The sequence below is a fragment of the Tenebrio molitor genome, chromosome 8 (genome assembly GCF_963966145.1).
Source record: "Tenebrio molitor chromosome 8, icTenMoli1.1, whole genome shotgun sequence".
Classification (NCBI taxonomy): Eukaryota; Metazoa; Arthropoda; class Insecta; order Coleoptera; family Tenebrionidae; genus Tenebrio; species Tenebrio molitor.
Window position 1 is genome coordinate 5125116 of NC_091053.1, and position 24475 is coordinate 5149590.

The 24475-nt window shown below is 38.0% G+C and overlaps 3 protein-coding genes and 3 long non-coding RNA genes across 8 annotated transcripts; 2 read left to right on the forward strand and 4 right to left on the reverse strand.

Moving 5' to 3' along the window:
* Positions 1 to 194: 194 nt before the first annotated feature.
* LOC138136573 (venom carboxylesterase-6-like) lies at positions 195 to 2258 on the reverse strand. Its single transcript, XM_069055802.1, has 7 exons — positions 2119 to 2258; positions 1919 to 2067; positions 1776 to 1872; positions 992 to 1723; positions 645 to 944; positions 471 to 597; positions 195 to 425 (listed from the first exon to the last, which is right to left on the reverse strand). The coding sequence occupies exons 1-7, from the start codon at positions 2156 to 2158 to the stop codon at positions 236 to 238; spliced, it is 1635 nt and encodes a 544-aa protein (XP_068911903.1). The 5' UTR covers positions 2159 to 2258; the 3' UTR covers positions 195 to 235.
* On the reverse strand, positions 2156 to 6485 carry LOC138137000 (uncharacterized). Its single transcript, XM_069056303.1, has 11 exons — positions 6036 to 6485; positions 5213 to 5947; positions 4864 to 5163; positions 4691 to 4814; positions 4457 to 4645; positions 4191 to 4249; positions 3990 to 4126; positions 3110 to 3938; positions 2768 to 3064; positions 2594 to 2717; positions 2156 to 2547 (listed from the first exon to the last, which is right to left on the reverse strand). Exons 1-11 carry the CDS (start codon positions 6328 to 6330, stop codon positions 2382 to 2384), a joined length of 3255 nt encoding a protein of 1084 aa, XP_068912404.1. The 5' UTR covers positions 6331 to 6485; the 3' UTR covers positions 2156 to 2381.
* A 483-nt stretch (positions 6486 to 6968) lies between these two features.
* On the forward strand, positions 6969 to 23857 carry LOC138136569 (3'-5' RNA helicase YTHDC2-like). Of its 2 annotated transcripts, none has more exons than XM_069055796.1 (9): positions 6969 to 7431; positions 13137 to 14455; positions 14577 to 15064; positions 16469 to 16920; positions 16974 to 17351; positions 17402 to 17540; positions 17597 to 18319; positions 23199 to 23350; positions 23402 to 23857. In XM_069055796.1, exons 2-9 carry the CDS (start codon positions 13138 to 13140, stop codon positions 23538 to 23540), a joined length of 3789 nt encoding a protein of 1262 aa, XP_068911897.1. In that variant the 5' UTR covers positions 6969 to 7431; position 13137; the 3' UTR covers positions 23541 to 23857. The 2 variants fall into 2 exon arrangements, with proteins under 2 accessions (XP_068911897.1, XP_068911895.1); XM_069055794.1 differs by lacking the exon at positions 6969 to 7431 and adding an exon at positions 12435 to 13074.
* On the reverse strand, positions 13306 to 15826 carry LOC138136586 (uncharacterized). The gene is made up of 2 exons (XR_011161343.1): positions 15735 to 15826; positions 13306 to 15296 (listed from the first exon to the last, which is right to left on the reverse strand). It is a non-coding gene; the product is annotated as an uncharacterized lncRNA (long non-coding RNA).
* Positions 18948 to 19766, forward strand: LOC138136584 (uncharacterized). Its single transcript, XR_011161342.1, has 3 exons — positions 18948 to 19122; positions 19175 to 19257; positions 19314 to 19766. It is a non-coding gene; the product is annotated as an uncharacterized lncRNA (long non-coding RNA).
* LOC138136582 (uncharacterized) lies at positions 21322 to 22049 on the reverse strand. 2 transcript variants are annotated; one of them, XR_011161339.1, is made up of 3 exons: positions 21899 to 22046; positions 21525 to 21830; positions 21322 to 21466 (listed from the first exon to the last, which is right to left on the reverse strand). It is a non-coding gene; the product is annotated as an uncharacterized lncRNA (long non-coding RNA). The 2 variants fall into 2 exon arrangements; XR_011161338.1 differs by having other exon boundaries at positions 21525 to 22049.
* Positions 23858 to 24475: the final 618 nt, after the last annotated feature.

A 24475-nucleotide genomic window follows, 5' to 3' on the forward strand; every position in this document is an offset into this window, starting at 1 on the left:
ACAGCTCAAATATCTTCGCTGTCTTGAAGTAAATTTTTAGATGGAGGCAGTCTTCATCAACTGAAGGAAATCTGCTGGTTTAGAATTTATTTTGACAAGAAAAGTTGTGCTTTTTCTGGAGGCTGAAGATTCACAGCGTTATAGAGAAATTTGCAAAGGAAAGGAATTATCACAACAGTTAAAAATAAAGTGAAAACGTTTACAACACCGTTTATTCTAAAACTGGACAAAACATTTACAATTCATCTTTGACTGGAACAAGATTTTCATTCTCCAAAAAACCCAAAGCTTTCCAAAAATCTCTCGGCGCCAGTTCTTCAGTACTTTCCATTTTGATCGACTTCGGTTCAATATTTTCAAAATGCAAATAGACGAGCTTGTCGTCTTTTGTAGGTTCCCACTTGACTCCATCCACTACCGGTTCCCTGAAAAGAATTATTTTTCACTCTTCACTGAACCTTCCTACTTACCCAGTCTTGGCAAAGGAAATCAACATGTTCAACATAACGTCTTTCATTTTCTGTTCGTTTTTGGTCATCGTCTTCCTCTGGAACATGTTGGAGAAGATGTACTGAGCGTCATCAGCGTGGGAAACCGCTACAAGAAACAAATTAAACCCAGAATTATTTTTTCTTCTACTATACTATTATTTTGACTGTGGTCCCCAGGATAACTGAAATAGTAGTAGTAGACAGGCGACTTGTTAGTTCTGGCAACCAGTTTTGCAGAAATTTCTGAATCGACCAGAAATAATCTATCACTGAAGAGCTTGACCAACTTCAGAAAGTTGTCAGAACTGATTTTTTCCTCTCCAAAGTAGTACTTCCTGATTGTTTCAGCTGTATCTTTCCATTGAGATATCGGTAAAGAGTAGTTGTAATCAAGCAAGAACGGTGCCAGTTCAGTCCACTTTTCATCAATTGTCTTCAGATCCTTGTACAAATCTGTAAAAAATTGTAAGGGGCGAAACACGAGTACTTGTGGTACTCACATGCTCCAGGTAGCATCCCTTCGTGAGCTGTGTTCGACACGATCCAAGGCAAATCTTCGATTTGCCCTTTTGCGATTAACTCGTATGGACTCTCACTCAAAAATGGATTAGATCCTTTCTCTATGACTGGAGAGAAAGGAGCATAGGGAGTAAATAAGTACCCATAAAACATTGGCATCTTGGTTATCAAATGTTTGTAGTTTCTTTTTCGTAAGCATTGAACCAAAACTTCACTGGAAGTAGTGGGACACCCCACGGCGTCACCCAACGACTTCGCTTTCTCCAAAGGCTCTTCTTGCAAGACCCAAGGGTTCAAGGCGACCCCGCTTTGCGAGAACCCTCGATGGAACAACCCCTTACTCATGTGGGACAAATAATGCAAGTGGACACTTGACCCCCCAGCTGACAACCCAGTCAAAGTGACAGATTTTGGATTACCACCAAAACTTGCAATATTGCTTTGTACCCATTTCAAGGCCAACACTTGGTCCTTCAAACCATTGTTACCAGAAACTACGTCGTCTTCAGTACTCAAAAAACCAAACATTCCTAGGCGGTAGTTAAAACTAACAAAGATAACATCATGGTCCATCATGAATTCAGGATGGGCGTAGGAATGGCTGTTGCCGAAGACGAAAGAACCCCCATGGATGTGGACAATGACATCTAGCTTCTCTTGTGGGTTTGTTGGGCGAGGGACGTACACGTTGACGTAGAGACAGTCCTCTTGGCCTACCAGTGCAGACAATTTCGAAGAGTTCTTGAGAAAAAATTGGCGACTTACCATCAAGAGTGGTGAGCTTAATCATCCCAGTTTGGACACATTGACTTGTGTAGAAAGCATTCCAAGTACCACTCCATGCTTCTACTGGTTCAGGTTCCTGCACAAATATGTCTGGAACGTTGGCAACCAAGAACAGGACTCACCTGGAAGCGGCGATCACCGACTGGAGGTTTCGCGTAAGGAATACCTTCAAACGCCGAAAATGTTTTCCCACTGGTTGACATTTTGACATAGCCGCGGACTCTTCCCAGAGGAGTTTTTACAACAGGTGTCTCTTCATCGCAACGTACACCTGAGAGCTAGAACTAGAATTTTGCGAAAAAAGAGGCAGAAGGTACTTTACCAAGAACAAATAAAGACAGAAGAAAATACTTTTGCAACATGATAAACTGGATTTATTATAACTAAATAAGTGTCTACATTTAAGTTCACTCTAATCAGAGAAGTGATGAAACCTAAAATATGTTTTGAGGCATGATTCTTATCATTGACAGCCACTCGTAGATCCTGCTTATTTACCAGATTTGTTGATTCTAGATAAAACTTCAAGTAATGAAAACCGTAGTAAAAATTTTGATCGGAAGATATGACTTGGCACTTTTATTTTTAGTTGTCATTTCCCGGAAAACCTAGCGATTGCCAGAAATGCTCTACTTCTAAGTTGTCTTTCGTCTCGAGATGTATCTTGTCTCGTTGGAAACCAGAAACCTCCAAAAAGTTTATTTGGTTGCGCTTTGCAGGTCTCCAAACGACACCATCTATCTTAGGCTTGCTGAAACCATCACAATAGAGTTTTTCCCAAAAAGAATTGTGCCCACCTGGTCTTAGCATATGAGACCCACATATCTACCATAATGTCCTTCATTTTGAGCTCATTTTGTGTAGGTTGTCTACCTTCCCTGTCGTAGAAGAAATACTGAATGTCATCTGCGTGTTCAACTCCTACAAAGAAAAGTTGTGTTGTTGTTCACAAAACAAGCCAAAAAATATACTTTTCTTGGAATCTCCGGTGTAACTCAGCCGGTAGTAATAGACAGAAGCGTTGGTAACTGTCGCTTGCAATTGTATAGATTTGACCACACCAGCAACAAAATGTCCATCAGTAATAATCTGCACTAACTTGTCATAATTCTTCGTGGTAAAATTGTGATTTTTTCCTAAATAGAACTCTCGAATTTTCTTCGCCACATCTTTCCACATCTCTTTTGGAATGAATTCGTCGTATCGTAACACAAACGGCGCCATTTTCTCCCAATCTCTGTTGACCCTCTCCATATCATTTTCAAAAACTGTGACAAATTGTAATTTGAGTGGTACAAAATCAAATTACCTACCAGAAACTGTTCCTTCGTGTGGTACAGTGGAAACAATCCATGGTAAGTTCTGAACCCGTCCCGTTGCCAACAACTCGGCTGGTTCTTTGTCCAAGAATGCATTTGGTGCTTTCTCCACAACTGGCCCAAAAAGAACAACTGGAAAGAACATGTAAGGTTGAAGCAAACTAACTTTGCCCAAAATCTCCCGATGAGGTTTGAGTTTTAGGCAGTTCACCAAGGCTCTGTTTGGACTTTTGGGGCACCCAAGAGCTGTTCCCACAACTTTTGCGTCAGCCAAAGGTTTCCTCAACATGGTCCACGGGTTTAGAGCGCACCCGCTTTGGGAGACACCTCTGTGGAAAAGCCCCCTAGACATGGGAGACAAATAGTGCAAGTGCACACTTGCACCCCCTGACGACGCTCCAGTTAGGGTGACGGAATCGCAGTTGCCACCGAAACTGGCGATGTTGTTCTTGACCCATTTCAAGGCCAAGACTTGGTCTTTCAAGCCGTTGTTTCCGGGAACCACAGAGTCTTCGGTGCTCAAAAACCCAAAAACTCCTAGGCGATAGTTGAAAGTGACAAAGACCACATCTTTATCCATCAAGTACTCGGGATGGGCATAGAAGTGGCCACTGCCAAACATGAAACCACCACCATGGATGTGCACTATGACATCCAGTTTCTCGCTTGGATTTGGATGGTCTCTTGGGACATAGACATTAACATAGAGACAGTCTTCATCTCCGAATATTTTCGAATCGTTTGGCGAGATAATTATTTGAGAGCATTCGTAAAGAGATGTTGCGTTCCAGGTTCCGGTCCAAGGGTCGATTGGTTTCGATTCCTGAAGAGTACCAATTTAGAAGATTATTATTCATTTTAGAAGACTTGTTACTTCGAAGCGATTTGATTGGGCGTAGGGGATGCCTTCAAAAGCCGAAAAGTTCCTTTGACCAAAAGAAACCTTGTGGTGGCCACGGATTTTGCCCAAAGGTGCCGAAACGATTGGACTGCTGCTTTGACCTTGGCATGCTATCAAATCAAACTCTCTTATCACATCCTCACTCAACGGAGAATTGTTAGAGTCGTTTCTTACCTGTTCCAAATAGCAACAGAATTGATAAGAGCAATATCATGACTGGTTCGAACCAAATACTTTAATGCCAACACATTTATTAATAAAGCAGTAACTGTCTGCTTTGAAAACAGATACGAGTATTTAAGGTCAATGTTAGATAACCAATACAGGGAAACAACAAAACAAGAAGAATCGTCGAGAAAGAGGTTCTCAATGGTTTATTACGGGACCAATGTTATCACAAAGTACAGTTTGGACATTACAATCTGCTACAAGAAAATTGTTACAGCTCATCTTTCATTAGAACTAGATTTTGGTTTTCTAGGAATCCCAGCGATTGCCAAAATTCCCTCGGGGCCAAATTTTTGACAGTCTCCACCTTGATGTCTTTGGTCTCAAAACCTGTGATGTTCGCAAGTGTGATTTCAGGGAATTTGACTGGTTCCCAGGCCACATCATCAATCACCGGTTTCCTGAAAAAAAAATGTACTTCTAGTTTTGGAAAAACACATTCTTACCCTGTTTTGGCAAACGTGAGCAGCACCCTCATCAAAATCTCTTTCATCTTTAACTCATTCGGGGTAGGCTGTCTTCTGTGGATATTATAGAAGAAATATTGCGCATCGTCACCATGGGAAACAGCTACAAGAAAAGAACTGTCATCTGTAGTTTTGGGTCACCTTCTACTTACTTTTATTTGCACTGGAGTCGCTCGCGTAACCAAACTGGTAGTAGTAAACAGGTGCTTTGCTATATTTGGCTTGCAGCTTCACAGCAGCGTCCACATCTACCAAAAACCTGTCGCTGAACATCTGTACAAATCTCGTAAAGCTCTCTTCATTGATATCTTGATCTTCACCAAAGTAGTACTCTCGAATTGTGTTAGCCGCGTTCTTCCACCATGGTGTTGCAAGAGTGTCGTTGAAGTCGAGCAAAGAAGGCGCAACATCTGTCCAGTTCTCATTAATGTAAGCCAAGTCGCTGTGCAAAACTGTTACGAGAATTAGAAGAAGTGTCAAAAGGGTTAGAACGGGTCTTACAAGACGCTGGAAAGAATCCCTCGTGGGATACTGTGGAGACCAACCACGGCAAGTTTTGTGTCTTTCCTTTGGCCAAGAGAAAGTACGGGTTTTTGTTGAGGAAGGGTTTCGGTCCTTTCTCCAAAACTGGAGCGAAGGGTGCGACTGGGAGAAACGCGTACCCAAAGAAGAGTGGCACTCTGGACAACAGATGCACTGCAGGTCTTTGCTTCAAGCATTTGACCAGAGCGAAAGTGGTAGAGGTGGGACAACCTACGAGTTCTCCCAAATGTTTAGCTTTGCCTAGAGGGTTGTCTTGGAGGGCGAAGGAGTTCAGAGAGACACCGCTTTGGGAGAATCCTCTGTGGAACAATCCTCTCGACATGTCTGATAAGTAGTGGAAATGAACACTAGATGCTCCGCTTGACATGCCAGTCAGAGTGACGGATTCGGGGTTACCACCGAAGCTTGCGATATTCTGTTGGACCCATTTCAAGGCCAAGACTTGGTCCTTGAGACCGCTATTCCCCGGTACTACGTTATCGGCGGTACTCAAGAAACCAAAGATTCCTAATCGATAGTTGAAAGTTACAAAAATCACGTCCTCGTCCATGAAGTACTCCGGATGGGAGTACGCGTGGGCGCTACCGAACATGAAGAAGCCTCCATGGATGTGTACTATCACATCTAGTCGCTCGGTGGGGTTGGGGGTTTCCCGAGGGACGTACACATTAACGTACAAACAATCTTCGTCACCTGTTGGAGGAATTTAATATGATGGGCAAAACATATTTTGGTACTACTGGAGGAATGTCATTTGGGCAAAATACATTTGGGTACTAACCTTGAGGCCCCGCTGACGTAAATAGTCCAGTTTGGGCACATTGGGTGAGGGAGACGGCGTCCCATGTACCCTCCCATGGTTCCACGGGTTCCGCTGGTTCGAATCTTCTCTCTCCAATTGGAGGTTTGGCGTAAGGGATGCCCTCAAAAGCGACGAACTTGTTGCGTTTGGCTGACTTTTTTATTTGGCCTCGGATTTTGCCCAAAGGGGTTGTTACCGTTGGGCGTTCTTGAGGGGTGTCGGAATGAACCAGTGCGAAAAATAAACAGAGTAAGAGGAGCCACGTCTGAGACATTGTAAGCGTTGAGTGAATCGTTAATAAGTGAATGTTTGTGATTTAAACTGGGATAATCTTAAGTGTTTATCAAACACGATGGGAGATAGATAAAAAAAAAATGTAAGCACCTTACGAAAGAGGTTATACTCGTAGATAGTAAATGTAATCTAAAATGTAAGTGCAAAGAGAAGAAAAGAAAACACAAGAGATCCTAGAACTGTAGTGTTGGAGTTGCTGAGAGGATTCAGAGATGATCTTTCAGTTAAGTCCCACTTATAAATAGGTTTTATTAAATATGTTGTTCACTACAATTCCAGAGGAACGAACATAACCTCAAAAAAATTGTGAAAAATTTGCTTTCGTCCGAAATATGTAATAGAAAATGCCTTTTTATGACCTGGCAATAAAAGTTACAATATGAATTTAGAACTTGAATGAAATTTGTAAATTTTGCCCAAAAAAATAAAATTTGAAGGCCAAAAACTTGTTAAATGATTGTCTTGCAAAGATTGTTTTTGCAGACTTCTTTTCGGCTTTCACGCTTCCTGTGTATAATTCATTTTACCCAAATGTGAAGTTTTCAATTGCCAAAATGTTTATTGACAGACTCTGTACATTGAGAAGATATTTTTTTTAAATGCTTGATAAAAGACTGCAAAGAGAAATGTGTCGGAGATGTTTTATTGAAGATTAGCTTTCTTGGTTACTTGCAGAGGTGTCGACTGACACCAGATAAGTAATCTAACGCAGCAACAATCAAAATGATTTCTTATATTACCATGAAACCATAGATTGTCACCCAAGACCATGCGTCTGAGAAATGTACACCCAGTATACAACACATATTTTGATTAAGTTAAATCTGGAAAATCATTGCACTGAATCATAATCAGAATGTGCAATGTTTCAAATAGTTTCTTCAACTCCATAATGCAGGTGCGATGGATGCATTAGCGATTCCGATAACTCCCTTCGCTGGTGCTTCTCGGAATTGTCTTTCTCTTTTTGTCGTTTGCTTCAGGTCGCGCAGAATTAAATAAAACCGGTGGAATTTGGTCATTTAGGAAAGATAATTCCTCTGGTGCAGTGTTAGTGCAATTCAGCAGCAAAAAAAAATAGGTGAGTTATTATTAAGTTTTTAAATAATATCAGTGAGTTTAATTAAATGTAAAAGTAAATTATTTCAATTCAAATCTTTTAACTGCTTTTGTGAACTTCGGTACGTAATCTTATACAAAAAAATTTATCAAAATTAGGTAATTATTTAAAATGATACCTTTCTATAACTATATAGAGTGAGCGGCAAAAGTATGGAATAAGTTCCTTAAAAATTAAACAATTTTTTTTCGAAAAAATCTTTGGACAGGTAAATTTTAGTTTATTTTAATACCAAATAAAATTCCAAGCAGTCATTTGTTTTCGAGTGATCATGTCATCAATATTTTTTTAAATGGAAAGGCCTTTTTTTTTTATTCTGATAGCCCCTTTAATTGTCTAAACGACAGTATAAAAATTTTGTTATTTTACATAAGGAAATTTTTGAGAAAAAAAAAAGTTGGAAAAAATAATTTTATAACAAAAACAAGTCGAAAAATGAGGGAGGTAAATCAAACAGTCAAATGTTACTGTCAATTTCATTCGTATGTGTTATTTGTTTTACAAAACGTTTTCGAAAATGACTCATTTAACAGAAACGCAACGTATAGAAATTTTAATTTTGATTGGGTGCGGGAATAAAATAGGTAAAACTAAAACGGGAGGAATTTCTTCATAAACTTGCTTATTATCAACAATCTGGGGGATGACAATTCGAACATTTCATTCCATAATTTTAAGTAGTTACTTAGTAACACAGTTTATTAACTATTATTATTTTTTCATTTTGCATAAATCCTTTTAGGCCAAATTTCTCAACTTACAACAATATGCAAAAAAATGTCGTGTACAACACATTACGAAAGTCTCTTCTTTACACTCATTTGCTTGATCAAACTGCAAATTCATGAAAAATTGTATGACTTTCATAACTTTATAGTTGTTCAATACAGGGTGTTAGGGAATGGTTGGAAATAAATTTCAGGGTGAACTCCTTACGAAAAATGTGGCTTAAAACTTAAATAAAGTTTTTCGTTAAAATGAGTAGTTTTCTCAAAAAATAAAATGTAGTCCACTGTTGGAGAATTTCTCTAATTAGTTCATTTGTCTGCCTAAAATCGCATTGGTTTTGAATTTAAAAAAATTCAACTTTCCACGTTTAAATTTTTTCTTTAAACCATTATTAAATCGTAGTATGTATTTCAAACAAAATACGGATATGCCAGAATACGTTTATTTTTATTTTTTTCGTTTTTTGAGAAAACTACTCATTTTAACGAAAAACTTTATTTTGGTTTTAAGCCATATTTTTCGTAAAGAGTTCACCCTGAAATTTATTCCCAACCATTCCCTAACACCCTGTATATCTACTTACTATTGTGTTTGAGCGTTCGACATTTTCGAAAAATCGAATTTTTCGACATCTACTCAATCGATGTAGATGAAATTTATACCACATAAAATATAAGTACTTTATAACATTATCGAGGATATAGCATGAGATTCTTTTTTATTGGATGCCGCGTTAATTTTTTATTATTTTTAAAACACAGTTTTATTAAAAATCAGTTTTTTTTCAAACAGCTGTCATTTCTACAAAAAAAAAAAACTGTTTTCCCTATGCTACAATTTAGCCATTACCATTCTTTACAAGAAAACTTTTTTTTTGCTTTTCGGGCGATGTCTGACAGAAAAAAATTCCACCAAAAGATTTTCAAAAGAGGGTCCTGCTAGAAAACTTATGGCTCAGGCATTTTTGAATTGTTTTTATTCTTTTTTTTTAATTTGTTCATAAAATTATAATGTATTTATATTTTTTTAATATGTCATACTTACCTATTTTTCTGAGCGCCAAGGTGGTGTAACCGCTTTTAATATCATTCAACAAGAGTAACTTGTTAAACTATGAAATTCCTTAACTACCATGTCTCGTTCAACTGATTAACTAACCAAGTTAGTCGTCTGGTTCAAAAATCTACTCCTTATTTTTTTTTAAATGATGCTCACCTGATCGGTTTAAGATTAATTAAATTTGAATTTTCCGCATTTTCTATACAAAGTGATCACAAAAAAACGCCCCAGCTAATATCTTTCTTATTTGAAATCCGATTTCAACGAGCGTACATCAAATGAAAGGGTTCAAAAAGTACTATAAACTGGATATAAAATGTTGCCCTTAGCAACCCTACCTTACAAGGGTCAACTTTATTTTTTTAAATGGCAACATATAATTTTTTTGGTATAGTTCGATTCATTATGTTTTTCTGACTTCAATAATATAGCACACTCTGTATATTTAAATGTTATTCTAACATAAGAAATAAATATTTAAAAAATATATATACAGTATGTCCCCGGATTGAGTTTACAAGAGGGAAAACATTTTTATTTTTGATTTTACGCAAAAACTTCAGAGGAATAACATTTTTTGCTTCATCTGAAACCCCCATTTCTGTTATTAAAAAGTCTTTTTCAACACAGAGGAAGACTTAACATTAAAATGAAAGAAAATGCAGAAAAAATATTTTCCTTTTTTTTTTGAAAAAATCAAATGATAATTGAATATAAAACTATTCTATTAAGTATGCACCGTTTTCTGTATATCATTCAACCCTGTATCGAAGTTTAAGCTTCTGAACACCCATGCCTGATACATAAATGTTGGGAAATTTTTCATTAAATTTTGTAATTATGTGACAAAAACCGGTCCAACATTGGATTAAATAAATTCTTTGTTCTAAAGACAACATTTTGCAACCGTAATAAGTTGTTTGTCAAAAAACCAGGCCAATTGTAATAAGATTTATAACATAAAAATTAATTCTAAGTCCAAATTTGAACAAAAAAGGTTAATTTAAGAATACAGTGTATCAATACTGAGATTTTAATAACGGAAATGGGGGTTTCAGATGAAGCAAAAAATGTTATTCCTCTGAAGTTTTTGCGTAAAATCAAAAATAAAAATTTTTTCCTCTTGTAAACTCAATCCGGGGACATACTGTATTTGTCGTAATTTTTGTTTATTTTTTTTACAATTTCGTGTTGTGAAATGAAATGAATAATGACGAACTTATGGATATGTTACAAGCATATTTCGAAAATAATATAAATTACTGCATGCAGAAAAACTGGTGCTTATTTTGATTTGAAGTATTTGAACAGTTCCGTTGAAAATAATTTATTGTTATTTTTATTGTTTGTATTAATGAATAAATATTGTTTCAATAGCTACAAGAATGTCTTCATAATTCATGGCCTGTTACGAATAAAATTTTACTTATTCCTAATAATTTGTAATTGACTTTTATTTATTTTTTACGTTGGAATAACATTTAAATATACAGGTGTGCTATATTTTTGAACTGAGAAAAACATAATAAATCTAACTGTAGCAAAAAAATTATATGTTTCCATTTAAAAAAATTAAGATGACCCTTGACCCTTGCAAGATAGGGTTGCTAAGGGCAACATTTTATATCCAGTTTATAGTACTTTTGATGTATCGCTCGTGGAAATCGGATTTCAAATAAGAAAGATATAAGCTGGGGCGTTTTTTGTGATATACTCTGTATGACAAATTTTTATTGTGATATTTGTTACACTGAAGCTCAAATTTAAGACAATCTCCAACTCGCAGTTAAGCATTGCAGTGATTCAAAATCGTTGTGGATAAATATGTCAACTATGTACGAAAATGTATGTGGCAACTGTGTGGGTGGGGTAGAGTTAACATTTGTATGACATTTCATATGCGTGCATTTGATTTTTTTTTTTATATCTACCATTGCACATTGACTTGACAATTTTCAAAATTGCGCGACTATGAACTATACTTACCAAAGAAATGTCAATTCTATCTTACCCACATAGTTGCCACATACATTTTCGTACATAGTTGCCATATTTATCCGCAACCATTTTGAATCACCTAATATTATTTGTAGTTCTCCAAGTATTAAGCATTCATGTTTGTTTCAAATTCGGACTATCTATGAAAATGTGGCATTTTAGTTGGCACTATTGTGATTTTAATTATAATCGTGTCAAAAATAAATTACTCCCTAGAATTCGAACTTTTAGGGAAATAACGTTTTTCATGTTGTGTGTAACTAGAAATTTCAAAAGTAATTTTGAACGCCTAAGGTTGGTTATTTATTATGAATTGAGAGATTAAGTCCAACTAAATATGCCGCCAGAAACTAAAATTGATTGTCAAACGAAAAAACATCTATCACTCAGCGAGAAATTACCCACTTGCAACTTTTACAAGGAATTGGCTGCCTTACACTTTAGATATGGTTACGAAATCTTTTGTTTGTCACCAGAAACCACATGGCTTCCAACCTAACCAAATTTATGGGAACCTAATAACGAATCCTAGGGAGAAAAAGGGCGTGAGATTTAAATATGAATGTTTTTATTCACAGAAAGTTTTTTGTAGTTACAAAAAATTCTCTATATTTTGAACTTAAAAAATATAAATGTAATTAATTAGTTAATTAAACTACGTTGTTTTGTTATTTAACGGCAAAAATATGTTGACAAGAAACAGTGTTTCATAAAGATATTGTATTGCTTTATGATAAAAAATACAGTCATGAAACAAAAATTTTGTGAATCATGTAGGAGACGCTACCGCTACATGACACACTGTTAATTCACGACGGCAAAGTAAAATCAATTAGTACTGATAAATCATAAATTAAAAAGTATCTTTCATTTTTCCTCCAAAATTTAAATTACTCTGAAACGGTCAACGATCAATAGACCAATAAAGAATCGATTAATTATAGTGGAGTGGGGGTTGCTTGCAGAGATTCTTTCTTCAGTTTTCATTACTGCTGGTGTCTTGCAGGGCCCTAAGTAAAAGTGATGTTTGTTGTTGTTAATTAATACCAGTAAATTTATTTATTTTAGGATACGTAATCGCATAATTTAAACCTTCACAAGATTTTTGGAGCCACTTTAAACAGGTATAATAAATTTGATTTTGTAATAATCTGCAGTAATTTTTTAAAACAATTCTAGCGGCAATATTTATTGTTAATGATTAGCGAGCAGTCTCAATTATTACTTTTATTATTTTTTAAAATGAATTGTTGGAATAAAATTGTAAAAAACGGTTGATGACGTCTGGTTTCTTAGAACCGACCAATCACAGTGAGCCAGCAACAAATCTAAAGAACGCGGTTGGTCTAAATTTGATTGATGGCTTAAATTATGCAAAATAGATTCTGGTTGTCTCTTTAATTTCCCCCGTTAGCTTTAAGTATGCAAACAACATAGTTTTAATTGTTTCGTCACAAGTAATTTGTTAAGTAAAGACTTCAAACAAATGAAATTCTTTTTGTTTGATTTGTGCAAGAACAGATTTTTTTGAAATTTGTAATAACGTCCGTAAACATTTTGCTGGATTCTCTCTGGGCGACATTTTGACTGCCACCGGTGTTGTTGTTTTGTTGACATTTTGTCGACTGTTAAAAATGACAGTTCCGATTGAGGTTATGTAACAAAAAAGTTTTAAAATATTTAACACAAAGCTGTTAATTTGGCGCAAAATCCCAACATTGTGACAACTCGCAACAGAAAATAGCCGCTTCAATAAATATTTTTTCAATTTTCGAACGGCGCGGCAACAATGTCATCCAGAATAAAAAGGAAGCACAGGTCCGAATGTCCCCGATTCGTTTTGTTATCGCTTTGTTCAACCGCTTTCGTTCATCTTTTAGGATGTCTTGTTGGGACAAAGTGGACATGGACGTGCTAGAGGCGACGTCCGAGAATTTCCGCATCGAGGTGGACCGAGCGTTTCAGACCTTTCTGGCCGACGACTCGGGCAAAGAGTACTCGTTCCCGTCGAATCTGAACAACTTCGAGCGCAAACACATCCACCAGAAAGCCGCCATGTACAATTTGGTGTCGCGCTCGCACGGCAAAGACCCCAATCGGGTCCTCACAATATACAAAAAGGGCAACAAATCCAATTTCGAGTCGTTCTACATAGAGATCACCCCCGAATCCACGCGCGAACTAGAAAGAGTGATACAGACCTACCCTCCAGACAACCCCTACAGGAACACGGTGCGCCTGAACTACACCGACAAAGTGTTCGGTAAACTGTCCCTAGGCCCGCCTCCTGAAGTGACCGAGCCGCGACCCGCCCCCCAAATCCTCAAATTTCAGCAACAACTCCCCATTTTCGAGATGAAGAGCACCGTCGTCGACAAAGTACGAGGTAACGACGTGCTGATCATTTCGTCGGAAACGGGGTCAGGGAAGACGACGCAGATCCCACAGTATATAATGGACGACGCGCGCGCCCGCGGCGAGAACTGTCGAATATTGTGTACCCAACCTCGCCGCATCTCCGCCGTGTCCGTCGCAGAGAGGGTCTCTCAAGAGAGGGGCTCAGTTTTGGGGGAGACCGTCGGCTACCACATCCGACTCGAATCGAAGCTGGGGACTAACTGCAACCTCATCTACTGCACCAACGGGGTCCTGATCAGGAGTCTCATGTCGGGGGATCGAGTCCTCTCCTCTTTGACCCATATCATAATCGACGAGGTCCACGAAAGGGACAAACTGTCCGACTTCTTGCTCATCTGTCTGAGGGAGAGCTTACGCAAAGGCGTCAAGATCAAGCTGATCTTGATGTCGGCGACCATCAACGTGGACAAGTTCCAGTCGTACTTCGAGGGGGCCGAGGTGTTGTCCATTCCGGGGCGCTTGTTCAGCATCAAACAGTTCTTCCTCGACGACGTCCTCGAGCTGACAGGCTACGACGCGGTCGTAATGGAGAGAAGAAGCTTGTTCAACGAGAACTCGGTGTTCTACACCGAAGAACAGAATTCGCAGTTTGACGATGTCATCATGCAATGCGTGCACAGCGGGGGCGTCGAGAACGAACAAGCATGGGCCCAGCTGTTGCAGTACATGCTGACCGAGAACATGTCTGTGAACTATCAGCATTCGGAAACAGGACTGACAGCTCTGATGGCCGCAGTCTACCAAGACAACATCGACATGGTGGAGAAACTGTGCGGTTTGGGTCAGTTCGAAAAATACTTAATGTAACGTGGAGGTAACAATGTAATGTAGATGCGACATTACACGTGTTATCTCCACGTAACATGTTACCTCGATGTAACACGCGCTCTGTTTTGCTGCAGGGTCCGACCCCCACATCCAGTCCAAGAGCGGCGTCACCGCCATCAGTCTAGCCGAAGACAAGCACCTGGAGGAGATCCTCCTCATCTTGAACATGACCTCGCGCCCCATCCTCCCGAGGGAGGACCTCCTCACCCACTACTACAAGACCTGTGCAGACGAGGACATCAACTACGACCTCCTCATCCGCTTGATCTGCACCATCCACAGTCAGTATCACAACGGCGCCATATTAGTTTTCCTGCCGGGATACGACGACATTATGATCTGCAACGATCGACTGTTGGAGACGGATCTGGACAAGAGTACCTACCGAGTGTTCTTTCTCCACGGTTCGATGAACATCAAGGAACAACATGAAGTGTTCAAGTCTTTGGGCGCCACCAGGAAGATTATTCTCTCGACGAATATTGCCGAAACCAGTCTCACGATCGACGATGTGGTCTACGTCATAGACAGTGGGAAGGCGAAAGTACAAACTTACGATTCGGTGAGTAGCGACGAAGTTGGAGCCAACTCTGGAAGTTCTTGTCGCAAAATTTAAAATTTCTGCGAAATGCAAAATTATGTTTTTACAAAATTGTTGCAGTTTTGAAACGGTATTTTTGGATACGTAAATACAATTAAAATTGTTTCCGTCACGTAAGTATTACAGCAAAAAAAAAATTCTTGCGAAACTGATGTAAGTTTTGTGGCGGACGCTGTCAAATGCCAGTTGGTTCCTAGAAAAGTTAAAAAATTCGTTAATATCCGATGGAATCAAATATTTATCATTCATTTGTTGTTAAACAGGATTCTTCTAGCTGAATTGTGGATTTTAAATTTTTTTATGGACTTGCGTGATTTTGACAATTAAACTAGTTTCAGTTGCACCAACTTCATCGTCTTCAGTTACTATGTAAGATTCTAGGGATATTTCTTGTTTAATCAACATAACTCAACAGGTGGTAAATCTGAATTTTTATTATGTTTAAAAAGATGATTTCCAACTTTAAAAAACAATTTCATCGAAAATCACGTCAAGTTTCCCAGAATAAATCAATAAAAACATATTTGGTAGGCGGTTAATGGAAAAACGCGCCCTGACCTTGTGACACTTCATTTTTACGAAATTCAGCCACAAGATAAAAATTTCTCAAAAAATTAACATTAGATCGTACGTTACGTGACGTAATGTAGCAAATTACGTAAAAATCAACGGAAAATTATGTTACCGTACGTTTTGGCCTGAGTATCGATTAAAAATTATTAAAAACTGAAAATCGTCGTCGACCATGTTCATAATTTACTGTTGTTGACAATGTGGCAATGTCGCGTTGAGATTTTAAACCCGCATTAATATTCCGGTAATTTTTAATATTCACCCTTTTACAGTTTCATCCTTTATTATGATACATTTCGTCGCTTTACAGCGAAAACGGACCAAGTCACAAATTTTTCAAACAGCTTTAACGTTTTATTTTTTGACATCGCCGACAACTCGAGGTCATGCAATGTTGACATATCTATTTAACCTAAATGTCACTTAAATTATTAATAATTTTCAATTTTCACCAAGTTAAATATTAAAAATCCACTCGTTAGACACGCTAAATGTATCTAAATAAAATTAAGCATTTTATTTACGTTTACATCGTATTTTTTATAACAAACAAATTTTTCAACATGGTCCTCAACTTTCAACAAATCAGTATTAAATCCACCGCAAAAAAAGATCGGGATATAACTTATTGACAAGTTCTAGAGCTTCACTGGGTGTTTTTAAGAACACTCGGAAACGTCATATTGATGTTCTGTATGCTGCTTCTTAAGAAGAATTCAAAAGTTTTTTCTTCTTTTTTTTTGCTTCTTGGATTCGTGTTGCTACAATTAGGCACTTCTTTACCCGTTACAGTGTAGCGGTCTGTCCTCTCTCCAAACCCAGTGGATATCCAAGGCGTGCGTGAAGCAGCGCGCCGGTAGGGCCGGCCGCACCCAATCCGGCGTCTGCTTCCACCTCTTCTCGAGGGCGCGTTACGACTCCTTCCTCGACGAGAGAATCCCAGAGATCTTGAGAGTGCCTTTGGAGGAGCTCTGCCTGAACACGAAGACTCTAGCCGGCAACCTGACTTCCATCTACAACTTCCTAGTGATGGCGCCCGACCCTCCCTCCTCCAACACGGTCAAGACCGCCATCGAAAACTTGGAGTGTCTGGGGGCGCTCGACAAAGACGAGAATCTCACTCCTCTCGGGGAATATCTCAGTCAGCTGACCATCGAACCTCATTTGGGCAAGATGTTGATCTACTCGGTGATCTTTAAATGTCTGGACCCCATTTTGACGATAGTGGCGTCCCTGGCTCAAAAGTATTTAGTACACTTCAAAGAAGATTTCAGTATTGTGGATTTTGCGGTTTCAGGGATCCTTTTCAGCTGCCCCCACAGGCGAATTTGAGGACTTGCGCCGCTGAGAAGCGCAAGAGTCTCATGGCGAGTACCTTCAGCGACCACATGGTCTACCTGAAGGCGTTCATCAAGTGGCAAGATTCGGTGAAGTACCGGAAAGAGAGAATATTCTGCAGGGACTTCTTCATAAGTCCCTCGACGATGGAGACCATCCTGAAGACGAGGTCACAGCTGCTGGGACAGTTGAGGGCGGCTAAGTTCGTCCCACCTAATGGGACCTCGATAATGGCGTTGAACGCCCACTCGGAGAACTGGCCTTTGGTCAAGGCCGTCATCTCTTCGGGGTTGTATCCGAAACTGGCTTTCAAGAAGAACGGTCATTTCTGCACCAGGTCTTCGTTCGCTTCAATTCCGACTTTCTTGTGCTGATGTTAAATTGCAGGACCGAGAAGAAGGTGTTGATTCACAATTCGAGTCCGCTGAGCAAGGAGTCGATGGCGCTGTGGTTGGTCTACGACGAGATGGTCAAGGTTCGGAACGGGCACCAGGTCAGAGGGGTCACTCCAGTGACTCCAGTCACAGTAAGTAGCGACCAGTTGTGCTCTTTGTGGATGCTGGAGGAGTGGGTTTGTTGCAGATCTCGCTGATGTGCGGCATCAAGACCACCAACCCCATGGAGAACTACCTGGAGATCGACGAGTGGTTGGAGTTCGAGTTCCCCACTTCGCACATCATCTACCTGCGCCGCTTCATCGAGACCATCATCAAGAAGAAGCTGTTGAGTCCGACCAACGCCCTCAACGAGAGCGACGAAGCAGCCCTGAACGCGTTGGCGCGGATCCTAATCCTGGAGGACCGCCACGCCAACCTCGTCATCCCCGTGGGGATCAAGCAGAAACCGAAGTTCTTCGAGCTGAACCGAGTGCTCGACTCGGACCAAGCGGACCACAGACCTTTCAACAACCCGAACAACTTCAGGTACAACCGGTACCACCCGCCCCGATCCAACGGCCACTTCGCCGCCGCAAACGACACTGCCAGTTATTACGCAACGAACGGCTACCACGGCTACGACAACGGCAACTCGGTGCTCTTCGGCAACGGGTATCTCGCGGGTTCGAGTCGGAGCACCGCGACAGCGTACCAGATGTGTCCGCCGGTGGCGTTCATGGGCGCGATGGACGCAAGCCCGTCCACTTCCGGGGCGCGAGCCCTGCCACAACCCGTCTTTCCCACTTTCGACAATTCGATTTTTCTCCTGATCAGGGTGAAGCAGGAGAGCAGCATGAAGATCGCATACGATTCGAACAAGTGGGTGTTCTCGCCGCAGACGGAGAAGCAAGTGGTGTCGCTCGATAATGTGAGTATTTTGACAGAAATGAACTGGTAGAGGAAGCTTGAACGTTGGCAGTGAGTGTGCAATGATGGGACCCTGAGAGGCAGAAAGTGAGGGAAAGGCGTTGCGAGAGTTCCTAATGTAAATTTTGAAAATATGGTCCTGTCAAAATTTTATTTTGCTCCGTTAAGGATGTATCGGACCTGTTTGAATGTGATGCAAAATTCATAAAAACTGGTGAGGTTGTTCCTTTTAATTTAATTAAGATCCAAAAACGTAATTTTTCTATTGAAAACAGTTCCACAAAGTTCAATTTTTATAGCATCGTTTCTAGTGATTATTGAATATGGGGTTGGTATTGATAATAAATGTTAGTGTTTAATGTGATGTCGTTTTGGATCAAAATAAACCATTAAGGCGGTAGATTATTATTGTAACAACCGTCGTCTGCGCTGATCGTAATAACAAGTAAGGTACTATATCACAAAGGTATCGCCAACGGTGCAGAGATATATCTCCTTCTCTTTTAATTTCGAGGCAGCAGCGAAATGTCATTAATGTAAATTCAGCTGTCAAAATTTGAATTTTCAAAGCGTTTGTTGTGTCTTGTGGATGTTTTTATATTTTTAACTGTTGTGATTGATAATTTTTAATTTCTTGTTGTTTGCTTGTTCGTAGTTTTAGTTTTTATAGATAGGTAGTTATATACCTAGGTGGTGTTTTATTAATTGTTTTCAAAACTATAAACATGGTGCTTAAGTGTTGTGTTGCAAATTGCAAAAACAGAGCCGAAAAAGGACGAATAGTTTTATTTAGTGTCCCTATAGGTAAGTGTTTTATAGGTATATTTCAATATTTATTCATTTTTATTGCCCTTAGGTACCAAAAAATTATTGCTGCAACAGAAATGGCTTGACGTGTTAGGCAGATCATCTCCTAATAGAAATCTGCGAGTTTGTTCTGTAAAATACTTCCTTTCACTAATTAATTTACCCTATTAAACAAACATATATTTTAGGTACACTTTTGTGAATTTGATTTTGATGTTAGTACTCGTTTCAGCGTGAAAAAAAATCTGAGGTTGCAGCCTAAAGCAGTTCCTCATTTAAATTTAGGTATAAGAGAAGATACTGCATGTGGTAAGTATGGTTTGAAGCAACAGCTTCTTTCCTTTTGCAATTTTTATAAGCCAGGACCAACTGATAAGAGAGATTCACCTTAACTTTTATCACCACATATACATAATGATATTAATTTCGTATGTATGTAATTTATGTATACTTATATGTAACTTAGGAAGTATTAAACTAAACTAAAGCAATTTCGTTATTTTCTTTAGATTGCATATGTTCCTTCTCTGAACCAAACATTCCTGGGACCAATTTTTCACTTCCTGAAGCCATTCCACGCTCCACCTTCCCAAATATTAAAAAAATAATTCCTTTACCTGACACAAGCCCATGCTCCTCAACCTTAATCAGCCTTGATACCTTATCCACAACTTCTACATCTTTTAAAAATATTACTGAAACAGATCGTGAGTATTCATAGCACACAGTAATATGTATTTACACACTTTCGCTTTTGAATTATTAGATATGGAAATACCACCCTCTGAATCCTCTCCCGAACCCTCATTTAATATCAATAGTAAGTCAGATGAAAGAATAGTACATTATAAAAGAAAAATTGATGCGCTTCGCCAAGAGAATAAAAAAATTAAGACGGAAAACTCCACCCTAAAAGAAGGTTTAGATTCTTTTTTGAATGATGATCAGAAATTATCTTTAGGACGGCAATCAATGAGGGGTACCAAATGGTCCAATGAAACCATGATGAAAGCGTATAAAATTCGATTGGCTTGTGGTTCCACCGGGTATGAGGTTGTTAAAGAACTTGGACAACCTCTACCAAGTCAACGTACATTACAACGAAGAATCGAGCATCTAAAATTTTCTCCTGGGCTACTTCAAGAAGTTTTAAATTGATGCCGGCTTTCTTAGAGAGGATATTGAAAATATAATCTCCAAAGGTGAATCAATAGGACTACAAATTGACGCTGTAGTTAGCGACATGGGAGGTCAAAACCAAGCCCTTTGGAGATTATATAATATTCATGCAGGCAGGGATTCTCTAATCCAAAATTCAGCCCCACATCCTTTCGATCCTACCAGAAAACTATATTTTAATCCAGATGCCCCACACATTTTAAAAAATTTACGTAACCACCTAACTAATGGTCAAAAAATTACCATTTCTGACGAATTTGTTAAAAAGAATGCACTACCAACAAATATTGTGGATATTGAATACATAAAGGCACTGATTAAAATTGATTGCAAAGATCTTAAATTGGCTCCCTTTCTCAATGAAAGTTGTGCAAAGCCATCACATTTTGAAAAGATGAAAGTCGGTTTAGCGGTGAGACTTTTGAACCACGATACAGGCGCGGCTTTAAGATACTGCGTTAAGAGGAATTTATTAAATCCAAACGCAGTAACGACAGCCTGGTTTTGCGAAACCATATTTAGATGGTTTAAATTAGTGACTAGCCGCAGTAGATCTCTAGCACTGAGCACTAAGATTAGTGAAAAGTATATGGATGCCATCAATTTCTTAAAAGATGTGATAAAACTGTTTGAACAGTTGAAAATTGGAACACAAAAAATTTGGAAACCGGTTCAAACAGGGGTTCTTTTGGCCACCACCAATGCAATAGAACTTGCAGATTTTTATTTAAAAGAAAAAAATTTCCATTATGTTTGTTTAGGCCGTTTTACCCAAGATGCTCTAGAAAACTTATTTTCCAACATCAGATATATAAATCCTGTCCCGAGTCCAAAATTTTTTAAAATGGCCATTAGAATAATTTCAGTGGCACAATTTTTTAAACCTAACAATCGTGGAAATTATGAAATAGATGACTCAGAGTATTTTGCGAATTTTTTAAACACAACACTCATTGACGAAATTGAAATCGACACTTCTTCACTCAATGAAGATTTTGTTGAAGATTTAAACATTGATGAAATACAAAGTTTGTATTATTTAACTGGCAGAACAATACATCAAATTATCAAGAATAGTCATCTGACTTGCAAGGTATGTTTAGAGGCAATCCAAACCAGTCCAAAGGATCCCTCGATAACTCAGTATAAGCAGTTGACTGAACTGAAAGCATTTTCAGATAAATTAATCTACCCTTCAAGGTACTTTAAATTAACCTTACCTAATAATTTATTTTTTCCTCTCTGTTTTTGTAGAAATGTGTTCAAATTAGTTGAAAGTGCAGAAGTCTATTTCCAGAAGTATCAAAGTTGCTTAATAAATGGAGAAACCAAACTGAAATTTATATCCAGAAGCTTTTTGAGAACAACACCTGATAGCTTGCCCAAGTGTCACCACTTAAAAGAAGCTATTGTTAATTTATTTTTCAAATCCAAAATTTATTTCCTTCTGAGATCTGTCAACAAAAATTATCACAAAGACAATGATCCCATCAAGTGTGACAGCAAAAGCATTGGCATGCGAAGAGCTGTAACAAATATTTATTAATCCTTTACAACCTAACCTTTATTATTGACAATGAATTTCAATACTTACCTGTGTACTTTCTCCTGAACGACAAAAATTTTAGTAGTTGCCCAACACATTAACACTAAGTCAAACAAAAATTATCAATTATAACAATTATAATATAAGATTTTCCAGTCTGTTTTCCTGCAGAGAATAATCCATTTGCAGGAAACTTATAGTATTAACAATTTCCAGTTTGCATAATAATATTATAAAAGAATTAAGTGTGAGGTTATTACTAATACTAACATTTGATACTAATGACAATGACAGTTGAACAACTGTGAAAAATTCAAGCTCCCTAAAAAATACTCTTCATCTCTTTCTATGTAAGTTAATCTGTTTCACACGATACAAACAACCCTTGAAATTGTGTATACTTCTAGCTTTGTCACACTCACGGGATTTATTGATAATGTCCTCTCTTTTAATTTCGAGGCGAAAAATTGTGGAGCGGAATGGCGCTACCTTCTAGATATAGTACCTTAATAACAAGTCGTGCCAATCGCTCAAAACACTGCGTCCGGAAAAAAGTCAAAATATCGGTAGATGTCACCACCTCGCGCGTTATGGGAAACTGTAATAGTATTACAGAAATTACAGAAGGAAAAATTTATTCAAATTGTCAAAATTTAAATGTCTAGCTGTTTCTAGCGAATACAAATTGATATCACAAAATGATTTGCATTATTGTCATTGAAGTTCTTATTGTATTTATTATTTTGACAATCAATGACAATTGATACTTATTCGAGTTTCAAACCCTTTTTATATCTAGCTGTTTCTCGCGAACACAAATTAATATTACAAAATGATTTGCACCGATTATGATTGAAGTTCTTATTGTATTTATTGTTATTTTGATAATCAATGACGAATTAACGGTTGACATTTATTCTAGTTATAAACCTTCCGTAGTTATTACAGTTTCCATTCATTCGCGATCCAACTGATCAAAGTGCCTCTGGTGGCCATTTCACATCGAATGGCACGACTTGTTATTATCGGCGCGGACGACGGTAACAACATTTGAGAGTCAATTTGAAATTTAATTTTCAACGAAATGACATTGCATCATCAATACCAACCCAATTCCATTAAAATAAAAGTCACTAGATAATTATTTAATTAATGAGCCGAAATAAAAAAAATAGCTGTATACTATTTTCTTTGTACTCTTAGAATTAACACAAGTGATTCCATAGGTGCCGTCGAGGATTGGCTAATATACAAATTGTAAACCTGGAGATAATTCCAATTTACATTTTACTTTGTCGCCGCTCGTCACTCTCAGCCTCTTTCGGTGCTTCACAGTAATATTTTGCAGGGCGGCATCAGCGTCTACCTCTTGTACACTGTTCCCAAGATGAACACTTTCTACGGAATAGCGAAGTACGTCTCTTTCGACACTTCCAGACAGAAGTTGTCGGCTGTTATCGAGTGGATATTCAAGAACACAGTTCCTTACAAGAAAGTCAGGTTTGTTTTAACGTTTTTCCATCATCAAGTGGTTATCTTTGGTGTTTGCAGCCACTTGCGTAATCCACTGAACAACAATCGACTAATCTACGACGGACTGGACGGTCAAGTCGTCGATATGGGAATAGCGATGAAGCTTTGGGACCTGTTCGTGGAAAGCGGGAGACCGCTGTACAAATCACTTCCATGATTTGAATTCTTTTTGTTGTTAGATCTTTAACTCTCCATTTATTAATATTCTTACTAGGTTTACATTTTTTTTTTTACCTGTTTTGTAGCATGCATTTTTTAAGTATAATTTGATTTGAACGAGTTTTGTCATAAGTTGTGATAGATTCAGTCTATTGATAATATTAAAAGTGATTAACTTTTACGTTTTGGATTCGTTTAAGCGTGCTTGCACCAAGCAGAGATCAACATGGTTACATTATTTTCAGAGAAAAATTGATTTCGAGCAAGATCTTTTATTTTGTATAAGAAATATTGCAAATAAAATTTATTACTGTACCAGATTTTTTAATAACCCTTTCCATTCGACAAAACACAATTGCGAAATAATTACATACTCTTAATTTTTTTTTATCTCTTACGAAAGTCATCGCAGATCATTACAGTTTTCTACATTCCACTTGAATTTCTTTATTCTTATTCAACATTCCAGCTTGGACGTCTTCAGTTATGAGTGTACTCCATTGGACTAATTAGCAGTAAATAAAACGTGTCAATTGTTTCACACAGATGAACTCATTTTAATTGGTCGATTTTACTTAAACTATGATAATTAGGATGAGTATTCAATTAATTTGGTTCTCTTGGAGATTGTAGTGAAGTAAAAGTGTTTAAATCAAAAAGAACTTTTAACCTATTGTGTTGGAAATTCTTGTGAACATCCGCAAATTAGTTATTAATTTTTAACATTATTTATACTTCCTTAAACATTAAATTAAAATATACAAAGCAAATTAGCTGCGGTTGCGATTATTTTTCTTCATTAGTGTCAAATTGATTCGGACGAATTTTGGATTTAAGTGAACATCCAATTTAAGCTTATTATTTGTTTTGTTCTTTTTTACTATAAATTGTGTACAGCGGCTGCAGTTTGTACAAAAAAGAGGTACGAAATGA